This window comes from Poecile atricapillus, chromosome 1 (assembly GCF_030490865.1).
Source record: "Poecile atricapillus isolate bPoeAtr1 chromosome 1, bPoeAtr1.hap1, whole genome shotgun sequence".
In the NCBI taxonomy this organism is placed as follows: Eukaryota; Metazoa; Chordata; class Aves; order Passeriformes; family Paridae; genus Poecile; species Poecile atricapillus.
The window spans coordinates 37,938,627-37,959,684 of record NC_081249.1 but is presented as its reverse complement, the minus strand read 5'-3'; the positions used below and the strand labels follow the sequence as shown (position 1 = coordinate 37,959,684).

The following is a 21,058-nucleotide window of genomic DNA, read 5'->3' as shown; positions in this document are numbered from 1 at the left end:
GTTACCCCTGGAACGTTTACAAAGACTGATGAAAAATAACATAGAAATTTACTTAGGATCGATCAAGGTTAGCTAGAGAAAACAGTGAGTAATTTCTAGCTTTTGAAGGAAATTGCTAAGATGAAATACTTTCCTTATCTCCTACTGAAGTATCTTTCCATTTATGTAAGTAAAAAATCACACGTTAAAATAGTAATAAATGAAAGAATAGAATAGAATAGAATAGAATAGAATAGAATAGAATAGAATAGAATAGAATAGAATAGAATAGAATAGAATAGAATAGAATAGAATAGAATAGAATAGAATAGAATAGAATAGAATAGAATAGAATAGAATAGAATAGAATAGAATAGAATAGAATAGAATAGAATAGAATAGAATAGAATAGAATAGAATAGAATAGAATAGAATAGAATAGAATAGAATAGAATTCACTCAGAAATAATTTCTTAGTTTTTCACAGATGAATCAAATAACTGGATTATTTGCAGGAACAATTAATCTCAAAAACAGTGAATTTGTAGTCAACATCTTCATTGGCTAAAGTCTGAGACAGAAAGGGCTTAAGCCTGCTATTATTGACTTAATTTGATTTTTGAGCTCATCATTAAACCTCTCAACATACTGAAATGCATTGGTAATACTACACAGCTGAGAAAGGCTGGTTAAGAAACTGAATGGTAATACTAATCATAAAATCACTAATCACTTAGGCAAGTGGCACCTTCTATTGCATATTGTTGCTGACTGAATAGTTCACATTCATTAAATAATCATGGAGAAATTTTCTCCCCAAGATTCATCCAAGCCAAGGGCAATGTTCACACTTACTGAAAGACCTTTGGTCTGAAGCTGAATGCTCCCAAACAAATGAAATTTTTTTTTAACACAGCTGATATTCCAAGATATGACAACTAGGTCCTGAGCCTTATCCCACCATTAGCATTACACTTTGCCTTTAGGAGCATTTTGAGATCTGTTAACAGCAGAATGAGAATTTGTATAATGTATTAACCTATTTATTTCTCAGATTATCACTAGAATTTTTGAGCTAAAAATTGCCTGCAAAAAGCCCAAAATCTAACTGAACCAACATCCACTGAAAAATCCATGCTTTTTTGTACATGCCAAACTATGAAATAAGAGGGAAGTAATACCAAAATTGTTCTCTAAGAGCTCTTTGTACATCCATAGTAACTATGACTAATTGGCTTCTGTTTAGACATTGTATTCTGTCATGGGGTGACTTTACTTTTAAGATAGCTTTGGGATCTAAGGAAGTTGAAGCTGCTGGTGGCTGATGGGAGTCTTTTCTCCTGACCAATTATCGGTCATTTCTAAGAATTGACAGCAGTTTTGACCATTGAAAAGTGACATCAACTTGTGAACATCGCCTTAAGATGTAAAACCAGAGTTCTTTTGCTCTCTTTGTGTTTCTGGCTTCTGACAAGCTAACAAGGCCCTGTCTCGGCCTTCCCCCCCCCCCCACCCCCCAGGTCGGACAAGGCCGCAGAGGGTGGAGGGGGGGGGGGGGGGAGAGGAGAGAAACAGAGCCACCGGCCTGGCTTGGTTTGTAGCTTCTGCTGCTGGACTGAAACCTGACACCATGAACACTCACAGCTTTTCTAAGACTTTAATTCTTTTCCTACCTGAATAAAACGTACAGATTACTCCTTTTTCTCAGAGAGACAGAGAGAGAGACAATCAACATGAAGAAGACATAAAATCATCAGACAGTGAAGAAAAGAGTTAAGTTTTAGATGGGGAAGAGAGAATAAGGAGATGCTTTATAAGCTGAAATATTTTTCTGTTAAAGCTATAGAGATGGACAATAATGTTCTGAATAAACTCCTTTAATTCATGACAGAGTGTATTGGGAGGAATGGAGTGTTCAAAGTGTGGATTTTGAGCAAAAAGTAATTGTGATACAGTGAGGTGCTGGAACAGAGTGAAGCAAAGATTTGAAGCCTTGAGGTCAATGAGAAAACTGTTTTCCAGGGAAGCTCACAGAGACAGATAAAGAGAACTTTTGCCTTTGAATAACTCATCCTTAAAAATGACATCCCTAGACTCATGGCCCATGCACACCTCAGAGTGATGTGAAATGGGAGGAGAAAATCTGATGACAGATTTCCAGGCAGCTGGCATCAGAGAAATAGAAAACTATAACAGAAGTAGTTTTCTTGTGAGAAACTCCATAGATGAGCAGAAGAAGACTTCTGTTTCTCTACAAAGGCTGATGAAAAGACTTTAGAAAGAATTGGGACTGTTTTAAACACCAAAGTTCCGAAGTTTTTTGTCTCTATGTTGTCATGTGAACAAGGGAATAGTGGGTAGTGGGGGATAAAAGGGTTTTCTGGAGGTTTATTCTGGTGTTCTTATTCTTGTAGTTTTGTTAATAAACTTTCTTTATTCCTTTTAAGTTTTAAGCCTGTTTTGCTCTTGTTCTAATCCATATCTCACAACAAGAAATAAGTAAGTTTTCTAGTAAATTTTCAGTTACTGCTTTAAAACCACGACATTTATTTGGTGCATTGGCCGGGAAAACAAAATTAGCAAATCTAAACCACTACATCTTCTTAAACCCTCATTACAGTATTGCCAAAAATGGAGCAAAGTTGAGTGGACCAAACTGAAATGGCTGCTACATGATGAAAAAGAACCAAAAAAATGCCTTTTAGTAAGCATTAACCGTCTCATGGTAGCCATGAGCTGGGAAGAGCAGGAAGCAAGAGGAATATACAGTGAATACTGTCAGTATAGTATAAGGAAGAGCAGAAGGACTCTTCATAATAAAACAAAAACTAATTATTTTTTATCACATTTTGAAGAAGAGAACTTCCAGTAATAAGACCCAAAAATGTCTATTCTCAGCCACAAAATGTGAAGCTCCTTTGTTGAATGTCTGCCTACCAGCGGATTTACTGGCTTTGTTCCTTCCTCCCTCTACTCCACTCACACAAATCCCTCTGCACACAGGCGGGATGGTACAGTGAGCAGATCTTGTGGTCTCTCTAGAGAAACTTCAGAAGCCTTTTCCCTCCCCATCTGTTATTCAAATATACCCTAATTTGTTCTGAGTGGATCTTGTTCTCAGAAGGGCAGTATTTGCCCCAGAGTACCACAAACTCAAGGCTCAAAACCTTTTCACTCCTAAGGAAAAGGCTTCTGTTAGGAAACATCTTCATGCTGAAACTCATCAAGTGATGGGGCCACACACTGTGCTCAAAAGATGGTCACTGCTACTAAGGTGTTAAAAGCAGGTTACTTCCTCTCAGCACTAAAGGAAAACAGGAACAAGACCATGAGCTCTCTTAGGGAGCACAGCAGAAAGGTCCTAGCTCTCAGGCTTCTTTAAATCCATTAGAGTTTAAAATACAGGGAAACACACAGGGCTGCTGAGGCTCTGCACTACAGCAAAGGATGTGAACTGACAGGGGCTTTGTACTGCTCCCACAGAAGCAGGGAGAGTGGTGAGGAAACTTAGCTCCAAATCCCATCCCCAGGTGGGAAAATTTCCCCACTCAGTGCTGTAAAGCAGGATTTTCACTCTTTCTCTAATAAAATTGTTTGAGAGGAAGATGGGGTGAGAGACGAAAGCAGGAGGAGAATAAGTAGATAGACAGCAGTAGAGGTCACAGCACTGCCAAAAATAATTTTCCCATGTTCATGTCTCCATCTCTGGAGGTATCCAAAATCTGACTGGACATGGTCTTGTGCAATCCACTCTAAAAGACCCTGTTTTAGCAGGGGACTTAGATGATCTCCAGAGGTCCCTTCCCACCCCAACTGTTCTGTGATTCTATATTCTCTGTGGGCTAAGAAAAGGAAATACAGCTTAAAGCACTGTGTAACAGGATAATCTCTAATTAGGTAGCTGCATCTAGGGGCAAGAACAACCATCCCAGTCATTAGCCATGGGATATTCTGACAGAAATGGTGCCTTTTAATAGGGTTATTGCAGGAAATATAGGAGCAACAGCTAATTAATTATCTTGTACAAAGAGCAGTAACAATTTGCTCAGAACAAAACAGAAAAAAAAGCGGAGCTTGTAAAAATATCTGAGCAGAAAAGATTTAGCTCCATCATCTTGCTGTGAAAGCACTGAGTGTGTTGAAAGTGCAGATACAAGTTGAGTATGCAAAGTGCCGCATTCTAGACACTCCTACTTGCTAGCACTAAGACAATTGTTAATGTAGAACTGCTCACCACTAATCTAAACAAATTGCATATAATTGGTTTCTATAAACACTCCAGAAAACAGTCTTACTACTCCAGCTGCCTGTTTCAGTGTCTTCTCAGTTGAAAAGTCTTAGCACAGACTTGCAGAAGGTACTACGTTAAGATAATGGAGGGTCTTTTTGTTTAACGTCCCTCCTAGGTAAGTATCTATGAATTTAAAGCAAGAATTGCTATATTTTGTTTCAGTGGTGGACCTTTATTTCATAATTATTGAGTATTGCAGTCTACTGGGCAGCATTTTACATACTGGCCTTTCCAACAATGCTCTTTCAGAAGCTCTGTGTACTCACCACTATTATCTGACCACAAAAGAATGAATATTTGTAGAACTATTATTCAAAAAGTACTGCTAAGATCTACTGATGTCACATATTTCTGTATTAGCCAGATCTTTCTGTACTGGATTAAAACAAAACAAAACAAAAGCACACCAACAGTAATAACAACAACAACAAAAAAATAAACCCACTTTAAAAAAATGGTAGCACTCTGTCAGGGACTTAGGGTACATACACCTGAGAGAGAAAACATTAATGCCATGTACCAGGGACAAGGAGAATACCAGGTGACTCAGTTACTAATTTGTATACTGCAATGTAGGCAGTTTGAACTTTCATTCTCTGATATTCCTTTTTTTAGAAGTATTTTTTCAAAAGGATTAGAACTTCCTGCCAAGTCAGCCTTTCATTTAATAAATTTGCTTTGAGGTCCTTCACTGAAGACACATTGAGACTTCTGAAATCTATTTGTGCAACCTCCAGTTTGCTCTGGTTTTCACTGTTGCCTGTACCTAACTGAGCAACGACAAAACCAGAAACTTTAGGATTCTGAGAAAAAAGCTCAGGTCTCTCTAGAGGAAAACCCAAGACAACCATGTCCACATGGAAGGATATTGTTGTCCACTCTCAGCTGTTCATTTGCTGCTTGTTCAATTTGTTTTCTCTAGACCTAGACTAGTTTGTTAACTAAATTAGTTAATGCCCTTGAGTGCAAACAGGGGAAGGTATGCTTGTTTTGCAAATTAGTCACTGCAAGATAAAATGACAAGAAGATGAAGCAGACTGAATATGATGTTATAAGAATTATTCAAGTAATAGTAGTTTAAGGACAGAACTATTTAATCTGTACAAGAAATTTTTTTGTCTTCCACAGAAACAGGGACCTTTCCTTTGAAAAGCCATGGAGTGGGATTAGCAAGAAAAGATTTGAGTATTTAAATCTAGCTAGATTTTTAAAAACCCAAAGCAATGTGCCAAGGCCAAAAAAACTTTTCCCTTTTTTTTTTTTTTTTCATACAGCAAAGATAATTTACCACAAGAGCAGTCCCATGTTCTGGCCACGGAGAGAATGCTTCCTTTATCTTCCTGTAAAACACATCTTCGGAGGTCTTTGATGACCAGAATATGACAGTGGAGCACTGCTACGTAAAGCAAATAGCAAGAAACTTCCCAGAAGAAGGATTAAAGATGGTGCTTATAATTAGCATGACAAAAGGGGAAAGCACTATAAATTCAGAGACACAAAAAAAATTTCTCCAACCTAGAAGTAGGACTGAAAATAAGGTGATTTCATCCTTGAAAAGAATCTCAATGAAGTTAGTTTGGCCCATGTTGTCTTAATTGCCAAGCCATAAGAAAAGTCTTAGACATGCTACATTAATATTATACTAAGAGAAAAAACAGTTTCCAAGATACCTAATACACTGAGAAGTATTTATACTGAAAGTCTTTTATTCCTCTATTGCTAAGAAGACTTTACTGGTTTAGAAGATTTTACTTGACTTCCAAATTCAGGATGTTTAGAATAGTTTCCAAAATCCCAGCTTTTTCTAACAAGCTAACAGGCTGAATACAGCCCCCCACTGTGCCTAATTTTAATGCAAAACATAACTGTGTCCTATCATAAGAGCTCTTCATAGCTGCTTTTATTGTAAGCAATGAAAACATAAAAATCTCTGTTAAATGCAACACCCTTCTTTGCCCCAGATAAAACAGTGATACTTGGGTTTTTTTCAGATATTCAACTTGTAAAGGAACAGTCACCTTAAGAGGTCTTCAAGAGATTAATGAAAAAAAGAATTTACTGCTTACATACATTCAATCTTTTCACATTTAGCATTAAATGCAAGAGTAAGTGCATCCTCACAGAGAAGAATCAAAGGATTCCAAGTGCCACAAACTGATTTTCCCTAAAACTATTAAAAAAACCCCACCAAACCAAAAAACAAATGCAAAATGTTTTATGTTGTTTCATTTTCACTACTTTAAGAAAAACACACATATTCTGGATCATACTGTCAAATTAGAAACCAGACCCTTTAAATGCACAGACTGTTACCAGATTTAGTCTGCTAACATATTTAAAGCATCAATATTCAGAAAAAAAAACCTATTCCTTTACTCATCTCCTCACAGCCATATAAGGGAAGAGAGCAACCGGTGGCCATTTACGGAGAAATACATATCCTTTAATTAAAGGAAGATCAAGAGGTACATGCAGCAACAATTCAGGCTGATGCCCATGTAGCTCAGAAAATAAAAAGTGGGTGTGCAGTAAAAGCAACAGGTTACTGAGATGACTGATAGTGCTGACAAGTGTTGATGCACATGCTCACACAAATGAAGGGATGATCCCAAATAAGGCCGGTGAGAAGGAAAGGAAGTACAAGACAGTGAAGCAGAAGAAGATTTTATTCAGAGACAGAGGAAATCTCTTGTCCTTCAGCTCTTCCATATCCTGGAACTCCTTCTTCTTCTTGTGAAAGAGAGAAAAAAGAGGAGATACGTTCCTTTCCCCAGCAAGACTGAGCTTTCCTCCTGTCTGGTTCATCCTCCTCAGAAACTCGTTATGATTCATTCCCTGCAGACTCAGGTCCCTGCTGCTCAGCTGCCAGACTTGCTCAGAAGCAGGTATACTCTCCTGCTCTCCTTCCTCCACCAGCTTTGCACAAGGTTAACCAAGGGCCCATAGGAAGCCCCTTTCTAGGTGCTCCTTCCTGAAAGGATGAAGCTGGGATTCATCCACTTTACTGAAGCTCTAATAACCCCCTAGCCAATCCAGGATGGTGTTATGCTGTTATTAGTCCAGGTATAGTTCCTCTCTGAAGCTGGGGGCACAAGTGAACCACCCTACAAGCAGAGCTTGCCTTAATTTTCTTTACTGGGAGAGAAAGGCTTTTTCTAATCCTCTTTGGCTGTGTTCAGATAGTTAAACTAAGGAAGTGCTAGAGCCCAAGTCATCCACACTGCTCCTTAAGACACAGGCACCACCTCAGCGAGCTCTCTCCAAGCTCTTCTGCCAGGGAGGGTGATAACTGTAAGTGGTGTGGACATGAGCCAGCCAGAGCCATTAGGACTTGGATCAATCCCTGGCCCTTTCTAATTAAGCAATATAAATTCAGTCTTATGTTCCTGAACAACTAGGAGGAGTTTAAGATGGGAGAACGATATCAATGCCGTACTGAAGGTGGACAGTTCTTACAATTCTGATTTGCCATCTGTTGGTAAGAAGAAGAGACTGGCTTTCCCTTTGAAGTTACTTGAAAATCTCTGGTGTAGGCTTCCCAATGCAGATTTGTGGTCATCTACAAGGACTGAATGGCACCCAACACTCTTGACCTGTTTGACTGTGAACTTAATAAGCTATTGGAAGAAAAATGCAAATTAATACTGAACCTATAGTACTTTCTTCTATAGCTTGTACTGCCTAGGATATGGTGTCTTGCACAAAGATCCATGGAAGTACATATTCTGCATTTTGAAAGTTGTGCTGTGAAACAGTTTGGAGGGGGATGATAGATTTCCTCTCCCCAGCAGTTGCTGTGGCAACTACAGAGGCTGTTTCAGCTTAGCTTGAAGGCCACCCTCAGGAGCCAACTCCTGTGCCATCACCACTGCTGCAGGTGAGCCAGCAGGTGTTAGCCCAGGCAGCTGCAGCACACACAGGACTCCACACACCCATGCAGGTCCAGAGCACAGAGGGCTGCCAGACAGGAGGCTCTCAGGCCATCCATGTGACAGCAGAAAGGCAGAAGGCCCTGGACACTTGGCCTGAGGTCACACTGGAGGCCACTTTTTCAGAGCTGGGCAGTGACAGCTGGTAGATTCAGGGGAGCATGGGAGCACCTTCATTTATAATAGTAAAGCAATGTTTACAAGGATATCTCACCTTTAGAAAGATAGCTATAAATGGACTAAATTGAGAGAAGCTAGACTCTCAAATGTAACGGTCTTATATGTCCTTGGAAAGGAACACTTCTAGAAATAGATGTTTTCCATGAAAATGTCCTTAAATTTCAGATCTATTTGCTCTTCAACTGATAAATAGCTTCAACAATTTCTAAATTCTGCTTGCCCGTAGGACTCTCTATCACTAACCTGTCTAAATGACTACAGACTCCTTTAATCCCTTTATTATTTACTTTATAATTTCTTTTGTCATTCTGGTTTTTCCATCTCCCTCTGAGAATAAGTGGGAGAGAGAGCATCCCACACTATTCATGTATCATCCACATAGCCCCCGACAAAAACTCACCTAAATGCACTAACATCACATTCTGACTTACTTTTGTTCTAACTTCAGCAAGTTCCACCCCCAAATTCTTAACCTACATATATGACTACAAGGACTTAGTATTTATCTTCTCCTCATCTTCTGTCTTAAATCTATTAGCAGGTGTTCTTTTTTGGCAGCCAACCGAGACCACAGTTACTCCAGACAGCCACTGAAATCCAAGGAAAAAGAACTCCAGAAAACATAACAAACCCTTGTTTTGCTGTTACTCCCAATACTTTTTTTTAAGTATTTTAACCCAGACTGCACACAATGTACAGCTCATTTTTGCTTTAGTTATAAGGGCCAAAACTTCAACCTCCATTTTCATTCAATGGCAGCTGGCATGACTGCCATAAAATCATTCTCATCCAGCATCTAAGAGAAACTTAGTAGCCCTACAGTTAAAACTACCATAATATTCACCTCTATATACTTATGTTCAGTTTTTTTTTTTCTCTCATTTTCCTTAGAGACTTTTTTTATTATTTTTAATGAGAGCACCATATTTATGTAACTACCTTGAGGAACCCCTTAGAGATTGTTTTCATCAGTGGTGTATGGAAATGGTCAAAATCAACATCCATGATGTTGAAGCGCTAAGAAAGCCAGTGCCTTCAAAGACATGCTTTCACATAAAACTTTCAGTCAGGAAAGAATATCTTCCTGTGGCACAAGAATCACTGCATTCATCTCCACTTCATGTCAGTAATTCTTCAGATACATAATTTCATATAAACTGCAAAGACAAATTAAAATGAGAAGAGACACTAGAACAGAAAATCACAATTCCTCTAATCTCACTTCTTTGGTGCAAATTTCTTTTACCATGAGAAAACATTTATTTTATCCAGATATGTATTACATAGGAAACTACAATGATTTTTTTCTCTTGTATTTTCACTATTCCACAAATATTATCTGAGTTTAAAGTCCAGTTTGAAAACAAAATAAGATCAACTTCAAAAAATGTGGTTCTTCCATACAAACACTACATAATGACTTACTTGCTGTGAAATAATCCTACACTGCTTTCAGATACCCTGTTTCATGGAAAATACCATCCTACAAATTTCAAAGGTAAGAGAACTCATCTCTGCCATGTTTCAAACCTTTGTGCATAGAGCCAGAGCTCTACAGTTCAGAACACAGGGTTCAGTAACACATAGTCACTGGCTCTGCTACTCATGTCCCTGGTCAGCAGAAGCCCTGGAGCATGTTGCACTGAAGTGGCATATTACAATCCTCTCATACAATAATGTCTCTAAACTCAGCTATCAAAAGTGAGCTCAAAGGTGAACAAGGTGAATCAAAAGAGAGCAAGATCCAAACCACAGGTTTACTCTGTCTGTACCCTGCTGAGGATATGGATATATGGGGAATGTCTTGCATCCACACAGGTTTTGCAGTTCTCTGGGATCTCTCCTGCAGGGTGCTATGGCCACAAGCTTCAAGGCGATACATAGCACCTAAGTGAACAGAAAAAGCCAGGACCTGGAACCAGCTGCCTACCAACACAAATAATAAATGCTCAGCAGTAATACCCAGAAAATTTCCCTGGATGCTGAGGAGTCCTGCTTTAACAGCAGAATCTCACACAAACCATTTTATCCTCAAGCAAGTATTATCCTCAAATGATCCTCTAAACAAATGAAAAGGATAACATTTGTTCCTAGGTCTTCTAAATCCTCTTGCTGATTTTTCTGTCTTTTCCTAATCAATTACAGTTGCTTTACAGCCTCTGCATTTTTTTACTTCTGCTATTGTTCTGCTACTGTAAATTAGAAGCAAGTTGGGAAACAACAATGTATACAGCTCATGCCAAATAAAAAAAAGGGCAGTCCCTTAACCTACCCTTCATTCATCCTAAATACTTATTATATCATTAATAAAATAAGCTTGTGCAGTTGTTCTGCTCATGGTTACTAGCTAATTATTCAAAGTGGGGGAGAGGACTTAAAAATATCTGAAAGAAATACAATTAAGGGCTAATTTTCCTCAAAGACCTTATCCAAAATAAAAAGGTGAGATGCTTGCACAAGGAGAATGTGAAAAAACTCAAAGAGATGTGAGAGGCTGTAATGGAGATGACAGAGTTTGGGATGGATCAAGGTCATATTCGCAGAGATAATAAACATCTGAGTAAAGGTGGGAAACTAGCAAATGTTGGTTATGAAACTCTGTGTAACCAGATCTTTTGAGGCAGAAAGTCTCCTTCACATGGGGACAAGCACAAAAATAAAAAGGATTTAAAACAGCAAGTGACTAGGAAGAACTCTCTCAGGGGTGCAAAGCTTTACAAATTTTAATCCACTTGTTAATGTTACTTTAAAATATGGATTTTATTAAAAGAGTCCAAGCCACAAAACTGCACCTGGGTTTTAGACATCCTAACGGTAGTTCACATCAGAGATCTTGGGTTGGTCTCCTAGTGGGATAATCTACCTAGATGACATTTAGGTTCCGTTTCTCAGGAACCACTGGCTGTCTGAGTTTGACTTGCAATTTCCAGTTCCAAGAAAATCAGAACTGTAAAGTGGGCTCTTTGTGTCATTAGTACTACAAATTAACAGGGACCACTATTAATTTAATCCTTGTTAAGACATTCCTGATAGGTTACTCTATAAGATACTATTGTGTTAATGATTTAACTGATTTTTTAAGCATTACCCTGATCTATAATTTTTCCACATCTTTTCTTTTTTCCATGTATTTTGCACTGTGCTTTGCACTGCTAGCTCCTCTTCATCTCATTCAGTGTCAATAAATGTACCTATACAGCAAAGAGTGATATGTGTAGAAACTACTGAGCAATGGCAGTGCTCCACAGTACACTTCTTTAATGAGAAGCATGAACTGGGAACTGTTTAATTGGGACACTTTGTTTGATTGTAGCAGGACATGCTTAGAAATACATTTACTGAAAGAGTGGCAAACTTGCCTTCTTTAAATTAGCATTTTCATCTCAAACTTCATTAAAGGGTAATGAAATTCCTGTACATTTCCTTTGCTAGCATTGGTAAGAAGCAAGAGATTAATATGTAAACAGAAGTCTGCTTTTATATACAAGCTGTCTCTCCTGTTCAAACCGTTCAACAACGGTACAAAATTCTAGTTTTCAGTCACACTAGAGCTTAATTCTTTAAAAGCTTCTTCAAGGGAGTAATATTCCACTTCTTCCCTCAAGAGAAAGGACATTGTGAAAACATGCCCTTTTCAGGAGATACTTCCTTGTCCCATAGGCCTACAAAATCCAATAGAAATGAACTTCTTTTAGCTGGACAAAAGCAGCACATGCAAAGGGATGTGTCAGCTGCTGCCTCATTTTTGTCCTTCTATTTCAAAGATATCCTATACCCTCAGCAAAGGCAACTTATACTGCACAGGAACCAAGATGATATAAATGTCCAGGATTTCATGACAGTTCAAGGAAGGAGAAGGCACCACAAAAGAAGAGCTTTTCACCTGAAAAACTCTCCGTAACCAGTAATCGCAAACACGGGGGCAGGAATAGCAGTGTTAGCCTCTGTTTCTCAACAGAAGAACCAAGGAGTACCCACAGAAAGTGCAAACCCCTCCACATCCTTTCCACACAGCACATGGTTATGTAGAGCTCGCTGCCATGCAAAGTTTTTTGATGCCCAAAATAGAAACGCTGTTTGATAACTGAAGTTGCGTAGCTCTTTCAGAAGCTACTACACACACTGACCTGAATACAAGCTCCAACTTCACAGTCCAGTGACAGCTGAAAACTGAGAGGACAGATTAGGGGAAGGATCAAACCTGAAGATTTGCCCAAGTCTTGCGTTTTTTCTTACACCACCCTTTACGTGATCACCACACAAAGATGGAAACAAGACGTGCTCAACAGCTAAGGCAGAAATCCTGAACATTCTGTATCCTCACTATGTTATCCTTCCAGATGACAAAGCCATACACAAAAAAAACATGGATGACACAATGAATTTCAGTGAAAAGCAAAATCTATTCCTCTTTCAGCTCAGTAAAATATAGGCCTTTCAAGAATCTCCTTAGAACAAGGTTTTTCATAGAGAATTACATTTTATTTGTATCCTCGAGCAAAAGCCAAAAACTTCCAATGGAATTAAAATGTTTAACCTTGGCTTGATTCTACTGTCTGACAGGACCAGGTTCATTTTAGTGACACAAGAAGATTAAGCCAAGTAATTTCCAAGAGAGTGCTTACTGTATGCAGGAGCTAAACTTGTTCAGAGCAATTCCTCATGCTGTTTCCAGTTAAAAGTCAAATAAGCACGTGTCACAGTGAAAAGACAAAATACAGACATTAAAATTAGACTATCAATTTCTGCCAGCAACTGTGTGCTACCTATTGTCATTTGACCCACACAGCCATTCAATATTAAGTCAAAAACTATTAAAATGTTGATTATGTTCACCACATATGGTACCTAAACTAGTCATTGAATTTTACTGCAGAAGCTGTTATTAATCTGGCTTGTGCATTGAATATTACTACAGATATTATTATTCTGGCTTCTCGATGCAGTTTCACCAGCAACTGTTTTCTTTCCTTGCTACTATTTAATGTGAATTCCTCTAACAGCATATGCTGCAAATACACCAAACCTGTATTCCATGTATCCAGTAAATGCCTTTCACTTAATGATTTTTGAGGTTTTGGCCTCAATAAATTTATTCTTCAGTTAGTGTGCTCCTGTATTGGATAACAACTTTGTTAATTATTCACATGCTATTTATCTTTGCTGCAGAATATATTAAGAAGAATACATCTTACATTTTTCTTGCTGCGTGTTCAGTCCATCACAGTGCGAAACACCATCAGTTCCCTTTGCAATTATTATTTTCAGTTCTTCTGGGTGGATCTACTGCATGGATCCACTTCAAGAACACAATAAATTTATTTTTTCAATAGCCAGTCTGAAGATGAATATACTCTTTTAAGCACTTTATTATATGGTCTCAAATAAAAAGGTTTTCTTACCAGCTAAATTTGCTGTGACAATAGAAGCACCCTTTGGGTGAGAAAGGGGCTCTTTCTGAAAGAAACTTGGATGCAGTCCTAAGAAGTTTATTACCAGGTAAACTGTTCTTCTACTGTATACACATATACACTCCTTCTGTACAGTGGCAAGTAGCTCTTGGATACATTAATTGTACATCAAGCCTCATGCTACATCTCAGCAATTTCTTTTTCACAACAGAGATTGTAAAGTTTTATGATTGTTCAATGTTTTGTTACTCAGTGAGTTGCTCAGTAAACCAGTAATTTATCTTTGAAAAGCTATCATTCACTGAAATGTGAAAAACAAACAAAAGGGCCAACAGTACACTTGTGCAATGTTCAGACATTGCCTGCAATTTCTAACAAGCAGGAAGGGAAGGAATAGGTAAGTAATAGAGTGTCCAAAATCACAAAAGCCATCTAAACCAGAACTAGGTACAGAAACAAATCACTGCTTCCCAAGCAACAAGATCCTCCTTGACTGAGTGAAACATGCTCCAGCAGGTCTCACTGTTTAGAGGCATGCTTGACAAGCATCTGTAAATATTCAGTTTAATTTGCACACAACTACTTCATTTATCCAGCTGCAATCTAGATTCAGAGTATTTTATCCTAAATGTTGACTGTTCCTATGAAAACCTTGGTAGTGACCCCACCAGGAACTGCATCACCAGAAAATGTACCCTCAGAGTCAGTGTAAGGGCCCAATTCCCATTTCTCTAGATTTATGAAGTCCTCTTGAAATACTGGTTTCCAATAACAAGCAACTCTCTCATCTCCAGATTATTATATTTTTACAGGCATTTACTGGACAGAAAATCTTTACAAAGGGACAAATTCTGAATGTCTAAATCACTCATTTTTTATATTTGAAGTCAATAGGAGCTCTAACTTAAAATTAATATACTTAATATAAGCCGAGGAGGTTAAGTAGAATAAACATCAAGCTCAAACGAAAAATGCATACACATAAATATTTAAACCAACGATATCCGTAAATACATTTTTTGTATTTTCCTTAAGCCTAAGTCGTCCTTTTTATATTTGAATTCATTTATAAATGGCCTGTCATTAGCAGACATTGAACTAGGTGCAAACATTTTATTACAGCAGGGAGATGCATGAGCAGGCATAAATTTCACCCCTTAATAAGTAGAGTATGCAATTTAATTTGATCAAGAAAAATTAAATTTGTATAAACTCAGGAAATGTATTCCATAGAGGACAAAACTTCAATAGGTGAAATACATGTAAATAGGCAGTTTTACATCTGATCAAGAGAAAGAGACCATGCCTCAACTCCCATTACAGGAATTATGGTATTTAAGCAGTCAGAGCTTCTTTTCGGACCTACATGAAAGAAATTTCAAGGACCTGATCCCACAGCTCTTACTGCTTTTGTCTTTTGATGGGAGGTTTGTTTTCTATGAATAAGGAAAGCAGTGGGGAGGCCAAATTTTTTCAGAATTTAGATAAAGACACATACTTACTATATATTTTATGGGCGGAACACAAGCTTCCATTTCAAACAGATCCTCACATGACTGTGCTAAGAAACTTTTTCAAAATTATTAGCAACCACAAAATACCAGCCAAGTTATTTTATGGATTAGGAAATTAACATGGGACTATGCAGAGATTCCAGTTCAGCTGCAGCCTGGATTTTGGATGCATTGCTTTATAAACAGGTTTTGCATTTGAAATTGATGTGAGATTGATAGTAATTTCCTAAACTAAATCCTCCATCAGTAATATATTTATAGTAATGCCAATTGCCATCTACTCTCCTGTCAACATCCCTGACTGTTGGAGAGATGCTTCTCCTTGGAAGTGAATGGAGAGGAAATCTGATCCATCTTCTGTCTGCTGGGTTGCCACCAGGAGTGAAATGTGATAGCAGTTCCTGCCATGGGGGCACCTAGTACTCCAGCCAACACACCTCCCGTGGGCACCCAAACAGTTGTCATTTGGTAAAAAAAAATCTGTTCAGTTGTTGGACTTGCTTCAAAATGCAACCAGAGATAATCTCCTTCCCCACTTTTGCTCACGCCCCAAATTCTCCCCGTGACTTTGCCATTCCCTAGCTGAGATACCCGGTTTGGAGGCTGGGGATGGTGGTGGGAAAGTCAGGAGGACCATATCTAATTATAACAAGCCCTGGTTTGGGACTTGTGGTTTGGAGCTGGTTTAAACTATTTGTGAGAGAAAGTCCCTTTGGTCTTGCACTTTTTAAAGTCCTCTCTGTGTGTATGACAAGCAGGAAGGGCAGAATTAGATAGAAATAATTGCAAAACCAAGGGAGGTCCAGGGAACCTGACACATGGCAAACATTTTCACGACAGACAAGACACTGCAGATATGTGGGGCTTCATTGATTTTAGTGTCATTAAACTCAGGAGCACTCAAAAAAATTCAGTAGCTGGAAACACAGCCATACCTATTGATTCCCAAAGTTTTTCTCCTCACAAAGAAACGTAAGAGGTAAATAATTGCAGTGATCAAACGCAGCTCCTCTCTCGAGGATATCAAATTTGAAACCAAGGGGTTTCAGCCAACCACAAAACCAAAACCCTGATGCAACCCTGCCAGAGACTTACACACAGCCTTTCGGACTCCCCATCCCTCCCTGCCGCACTCGCCCCCCGTCTCTGGAGCTCCGACCGGTGCCGGTGACCGGTGCCGGAGAGGCGAGGCCCCCGGGGAGGGCAGGGGAGCCCGGGAGGGGGTCCGCACATGGAGGGGGACTGCAGCCAGCGGTGAGGAGGAAACGCAAAGCAGAGAACATTCGGAAAGCAGCCACCTAGTCCCGCTTCTGGAAATACACCAGCTCTCGGAAGGGACAAAAAAAAAAAAGTGCAGCAGGCCGAAAATAGCTAAATAAACTGCAATTACAGCCAGCGTTAGCTGCCTAACCTGCTGGATTTTCTGCACGGTTGGGTCAGCAGCAGATGCTCGCTCATTTGATGCCTTTTGAGACTGAAAAGCCCAGCGGTTCCCGAAAAGTTTGGCGGGCGAAGGGGGCCGGGGGCGGTAGCGGCGCCCGGTGCCGCAGCGGGGATGGGGGTCTGCGGGCTGCCGCAGAGGGGGAGCCCCACGGCCCGGGGGCACCAGGCGAGGACGGGCATCGCGGCACCGGCTCCCTGCGCTCCAGCGGGAGACCCCAGCCTGGATGGAGATGATCTGCCGTCAGAGCAACAGCGCCTGTGACCGAGCTACCAGCTAATCCGGCCAAGCGGATTATTAGCCTCCTCAGACAGATAGCCGCAGTTCGGCGCTCCCGGAATGGAGTGCCAGGACAGGGCGTGCGGCTCGGCTGGGCTCGGCGTCCCGGCTGCTCTGACGGGATCGAGCCGGAGCGCAGCGGAGCAGCGCTCTGTGCGGGCGGGCAGCGAGACCGCGGAGCTGGCCGGAGGGGTAGTACCAGCCAGGGCCCCACTGCCCGCCTCCCCGACCCCTGCCCACCTCGCTTGCTTAGACGTGCTCCCCCCACTCCTTCAGGAAAGGGGGTCAGCCCTCCACGGGCCAGTCCAGCCCTTTGCAGAGAGGGTGGCGGCGGGATGTAGCTTGCTCCTGCCACCCAAAACCACTCGTCCCGTGCAGAGGGAGTAGGTAAGTGCGGCAAAGTCCCCGGGGAGGTGGAAAGATGTGCTGCGGCTGCCTGGCACTCCGAGGGACACAAGTCGGCTTCAGAGCCGATGTCTTGACAGCCTGCCCTCAGCAAGGAAAGGACACGAATCCCTTAGAGGTGGACCCGGGTGTGTGTGCGTGGAGGGGTATACGCCTCACCCCCCGGTATGAAAACTGAAAGGCCTAGAAACCACCAGCCCTCTTCCTCCTCCTGCCGCACCCCCTCTAAATCCCTTCCTCAGGAGCATCGCCTCTTGCCCAGAGCACCACGGCGCCGGAGCCGGCCCCGCCGGGGGCTGGGGAGCGGCGGCAGCGGGCAGGGCAGGCAGGGCCACGCCGCCGCTCTGCTCTCTCCCCGCGGTCGCGGCCCGGGCAGGCGGAGAGGGGCATCCCCAAGGGCTGCGAGAAGGTGGTCGGCCGTCCTGACCGTGTCTGCCCCATCCCGCCCGGGGGGGCACACGGCTGGGAAGTGGCCCCCGGCTGGCTGCAGTGCTAAGGGACGAGTGAAGAGAAGGGCACTTTGCAGGAGGCTGAGCGCAGCCTCCGGCGGGGCATTTCAGCCTCTTTGGTATGCTAAGTGGCTGCTTTTCACTGCTGCGGCAGCGGCGCGGGGGAAAGGGGCGAGACGAGCTGGCAAACGGAAGCCGGGGGCGGAGAAGGGTAAATCCGCCGAGGTGCCCACCTCGACTCTGCACTGGACCTGGGCTGGGCAAAGCAGCAGCCGGCACCCCGGCTGCCTTTAAGGAGAGGGGTGCGGGCTGCCAGGGCTGCTGCTTGTTGATGTTGGGGTGTCAGGCAACGGGAGCCTATGATCTACTACACTGCAGTGCCAGCGTCAGGAGCCTCCTGCTCGGGAGCTGCCACTGCAGGGCAGCCGGCACACACACACCAGCGCTCACACACGGCATCCCTCCCCTCTCAGCCCGGGCTCTCGCCTCCCCAGGCACGCAAGTGCTTGCAGACAACCTGCCGGCCGGGGTGAGCGAGCAAGGCGGCGTGGGGGACCAGAGGCCAGCGGGAAGGGCCGGTATTTTCCCAGAAAAGCTCCCGTCTCCCCCGCCCGCCGAGCATCCCTTCTCGCCCACCTTGCTCGCCAAGCCACGGGTTTGGCCGCACGGACGCCCCGAGCAAGAGGGATGCAACAGCAGCAGCGTGACCCCCAGGGACCAGGCGGCCCAGAGCACCTGCATTTGCATTTCTTATGTAATGTACTGCAAGTTTCCCCCTCGGAGCCGGGCTGAACCGAAGCGCATGATCCCGGCTGCCAGGCAGACAGGGAGACGGACGCAGAGACACCGGTGTGTGGCACAGAGGGGTCATCCCGGCAGCGAGAGGCGGAGGAGCGGCACAGCCAACCCGGCGGTGCTGCTGCTGCCACCCGGCATAGCTGGCTGAGTTGCCGTCTGGGCACAAGCCCCAGGAAAGTGTCCGTCCCCTTCCCTCACCACCCTCCACCCTCCCGGCCTAGAGTGCCGGGGGTGAGTGATAACGGGAAGCCCCCAGGCCGGGGGAGGGGGGTGTCTGGCTTGACTTTGGAAAGCCGAGAGAGGCGGTGGGTGGGTGTGTGTGCGTGTGGGGTGACATACTGCAAGCTATTCAGAAAGTGCTGTGCAGGACCCGAGCCCCGGCACGCTCACCCACCGCAGGCAGGGCCGGCTAGCACCAGCACAGGAGAGGCAGTCTCCTGTTCCCAAAACTGACCGGGGGGGTTTGCATCGGGGTCGGGAGCGGGGGGCTCCACCGCCTTCCCCTCAAGAAGGGTAGTGATACAAAAGTTTCCTCCTCGGAAATAGCACATAGGAACTAAGAGGTGGCGGCTGGGCGAGGGTCGCCTTTGATTTTATTTTTTTACCCCTTTCCGGTGGTGACAGGGGCTGAAGCTAATACAAACCGCTCCTTGCTTATTCATACACGTATGCACATGCATGTCCGTGCTGGCCTCGATATATCCCCCCTTCTCCCCTCACCAGGATTGCAGATCTACCTCGGCGAGCAACAGACAGGGTAGCATTAAAGAAAAACAACGCATTGCAATGGATTGCTTACCAGTTGGGTTCTTGTTTTTCTTAAGACTCTTGCCACAAAGACACTGCAGCATATGCGATCCTTTGCTGAAAATGTTCCAAAGAAACCACATTGATTTGGGCGAAAAGCAATCCAGCAGCTTATACACCCTGAGAAAGAAGAGATCCTTGTGGTTGCATAATAATAAATTGAGATCAGTTCTCCTGAAGAGGGGCACCAGTTTTATCATAGAAAAAACGATTATATTCCGATCTTCTCCCAGTTTTTTTTCCTCACGTGGTATATTTCTTTGAGACTTTTCAACGGATGCTTTTTTTTCAGCCAGGCTGAACGGTTGTTCCCCCTAGACCAACACTGGATTATAACCAAAAGCGTGGAGAGCAAATATAAGAAATCCCTTTTTTCAGCGTGAAGCCAAACGAAAAGTAAGGTAGTGAAATCCCAGCCGAGGCCAAAACCTCATCGGAGACACCGGCAAAACGCGGAAGAAAGATCCCCAGAGAGAAAACCATAGCCTGGTACTTGACTGCTAGGAGGATGGGTGGATCTGCAGAACAAAAGCCACGGCAGGATCCATCCTACTGAACGACTGCCATTGTGCAGCCCCGCGGCGGGAGAGCGCACCGCCAGCACCCGGCGAAGCCCGGCTGAGGCGCAGAGACCGCTGCCGGCCGCGGGCGCGGACCCCGCCCGCAGCCCCCGCCGATGCCCCGCAGCCCCCGCCGCCGCCCCGCGACGCCGCCCGCCCTCGCCCGCGCGGGCCGCTCGCCTCCGGCCCCGGCTGCCGCTGCGCCCGCTCCGCCGCGCAGGAGGCAGCACCCCCGCCCCACGCCGCCCGCCGCAGCCTCGGCGCCCAGTCGCCGGCGGGCGCCGGGGGAGGAGGAGCCGCCGAGCCCCGCCGGCCCCGATCGCCGTCACGTAGCCACGTGCGGCCCGGCCCGGCCCGGCCCGGCACCGCCCGCGGGCAGGACGGGCGGGCTGCCCCGGGGCTGGCGTCCGAGCGCGCACCCCTGTCCCCCTCACCCGCAGCGCCCCTGGAATCTGTCCCTCCCCCGAGTGTGGCTCTTGCCCGTCTCGGCCGTGCCGTGGTCTCAACGGCCACGAATGGCCAACGCAGTCGCGAACTGAATAAATCAGCCCGAGAGGGGTGTTTCTTTCGGCAACCTGCTGGCATCAGATCTAGAGAGGGTTCTGGTGAGATTTTGGGGTTGCCCCACCAGAGGCAAACACCGTATGTCTCATGGGGTGATGATGCCGTGAACCACCGTATCCGTGGGCCGGTACTGGGGTTCCCGAGTACCAGAAATCCCCTGAGAGTCAGGGCTAACACAGCTCCACCAAGCACCTGCTGCACAGCCGAGTTGACAACACGGCCGTAGGCAGACGGACCGGCTCCTGAGCGGCGCCAGTCGATGCTCTCCGCAGGCCCATCCAGGGAGCGCTGCCCTCTCACCAGCCCTCCCTGGCCTCTGCCGGAGGGCTGCAACAGCCGAGCCCAGAGCGGCTGCACACACGCGTGGCAGTAGTGGCACTGGAAGAGCTGAAAGTTGATGCCCATGCTCTCCCTCTCCCCTTTAGAAGCACTGTGGACTGTTCGGATACTG

General features: G+C 44.0%; 1 protein-coding gene across 2 annotated transcripts in view; it reads right to left on the bottom strand.

Annotated features, from left to right (window-relative positions):
- The window catches only part of FGF14 (fibroblast growth factor 14), a 379,461-nt gene extending 359,778 nt beyond the window's left edge, over nt 1-19,683 (bottom strand). For both annotated transcript variants that reach the window (XM_058827463.1, XM_058827480.1), the window contains exon 1: nt 19,476-19,683. In XM_058827463.1, coding sequence (XP_058683446.1) covers nt 19,476-19,683 — 208 coding nt within the window. The remainder of the gene's footprint in view (nt 1-19,475) is intronic.
- Between the last annotated feature and the right edge of the window lie 1,375 nt (nt 19,684-21,058).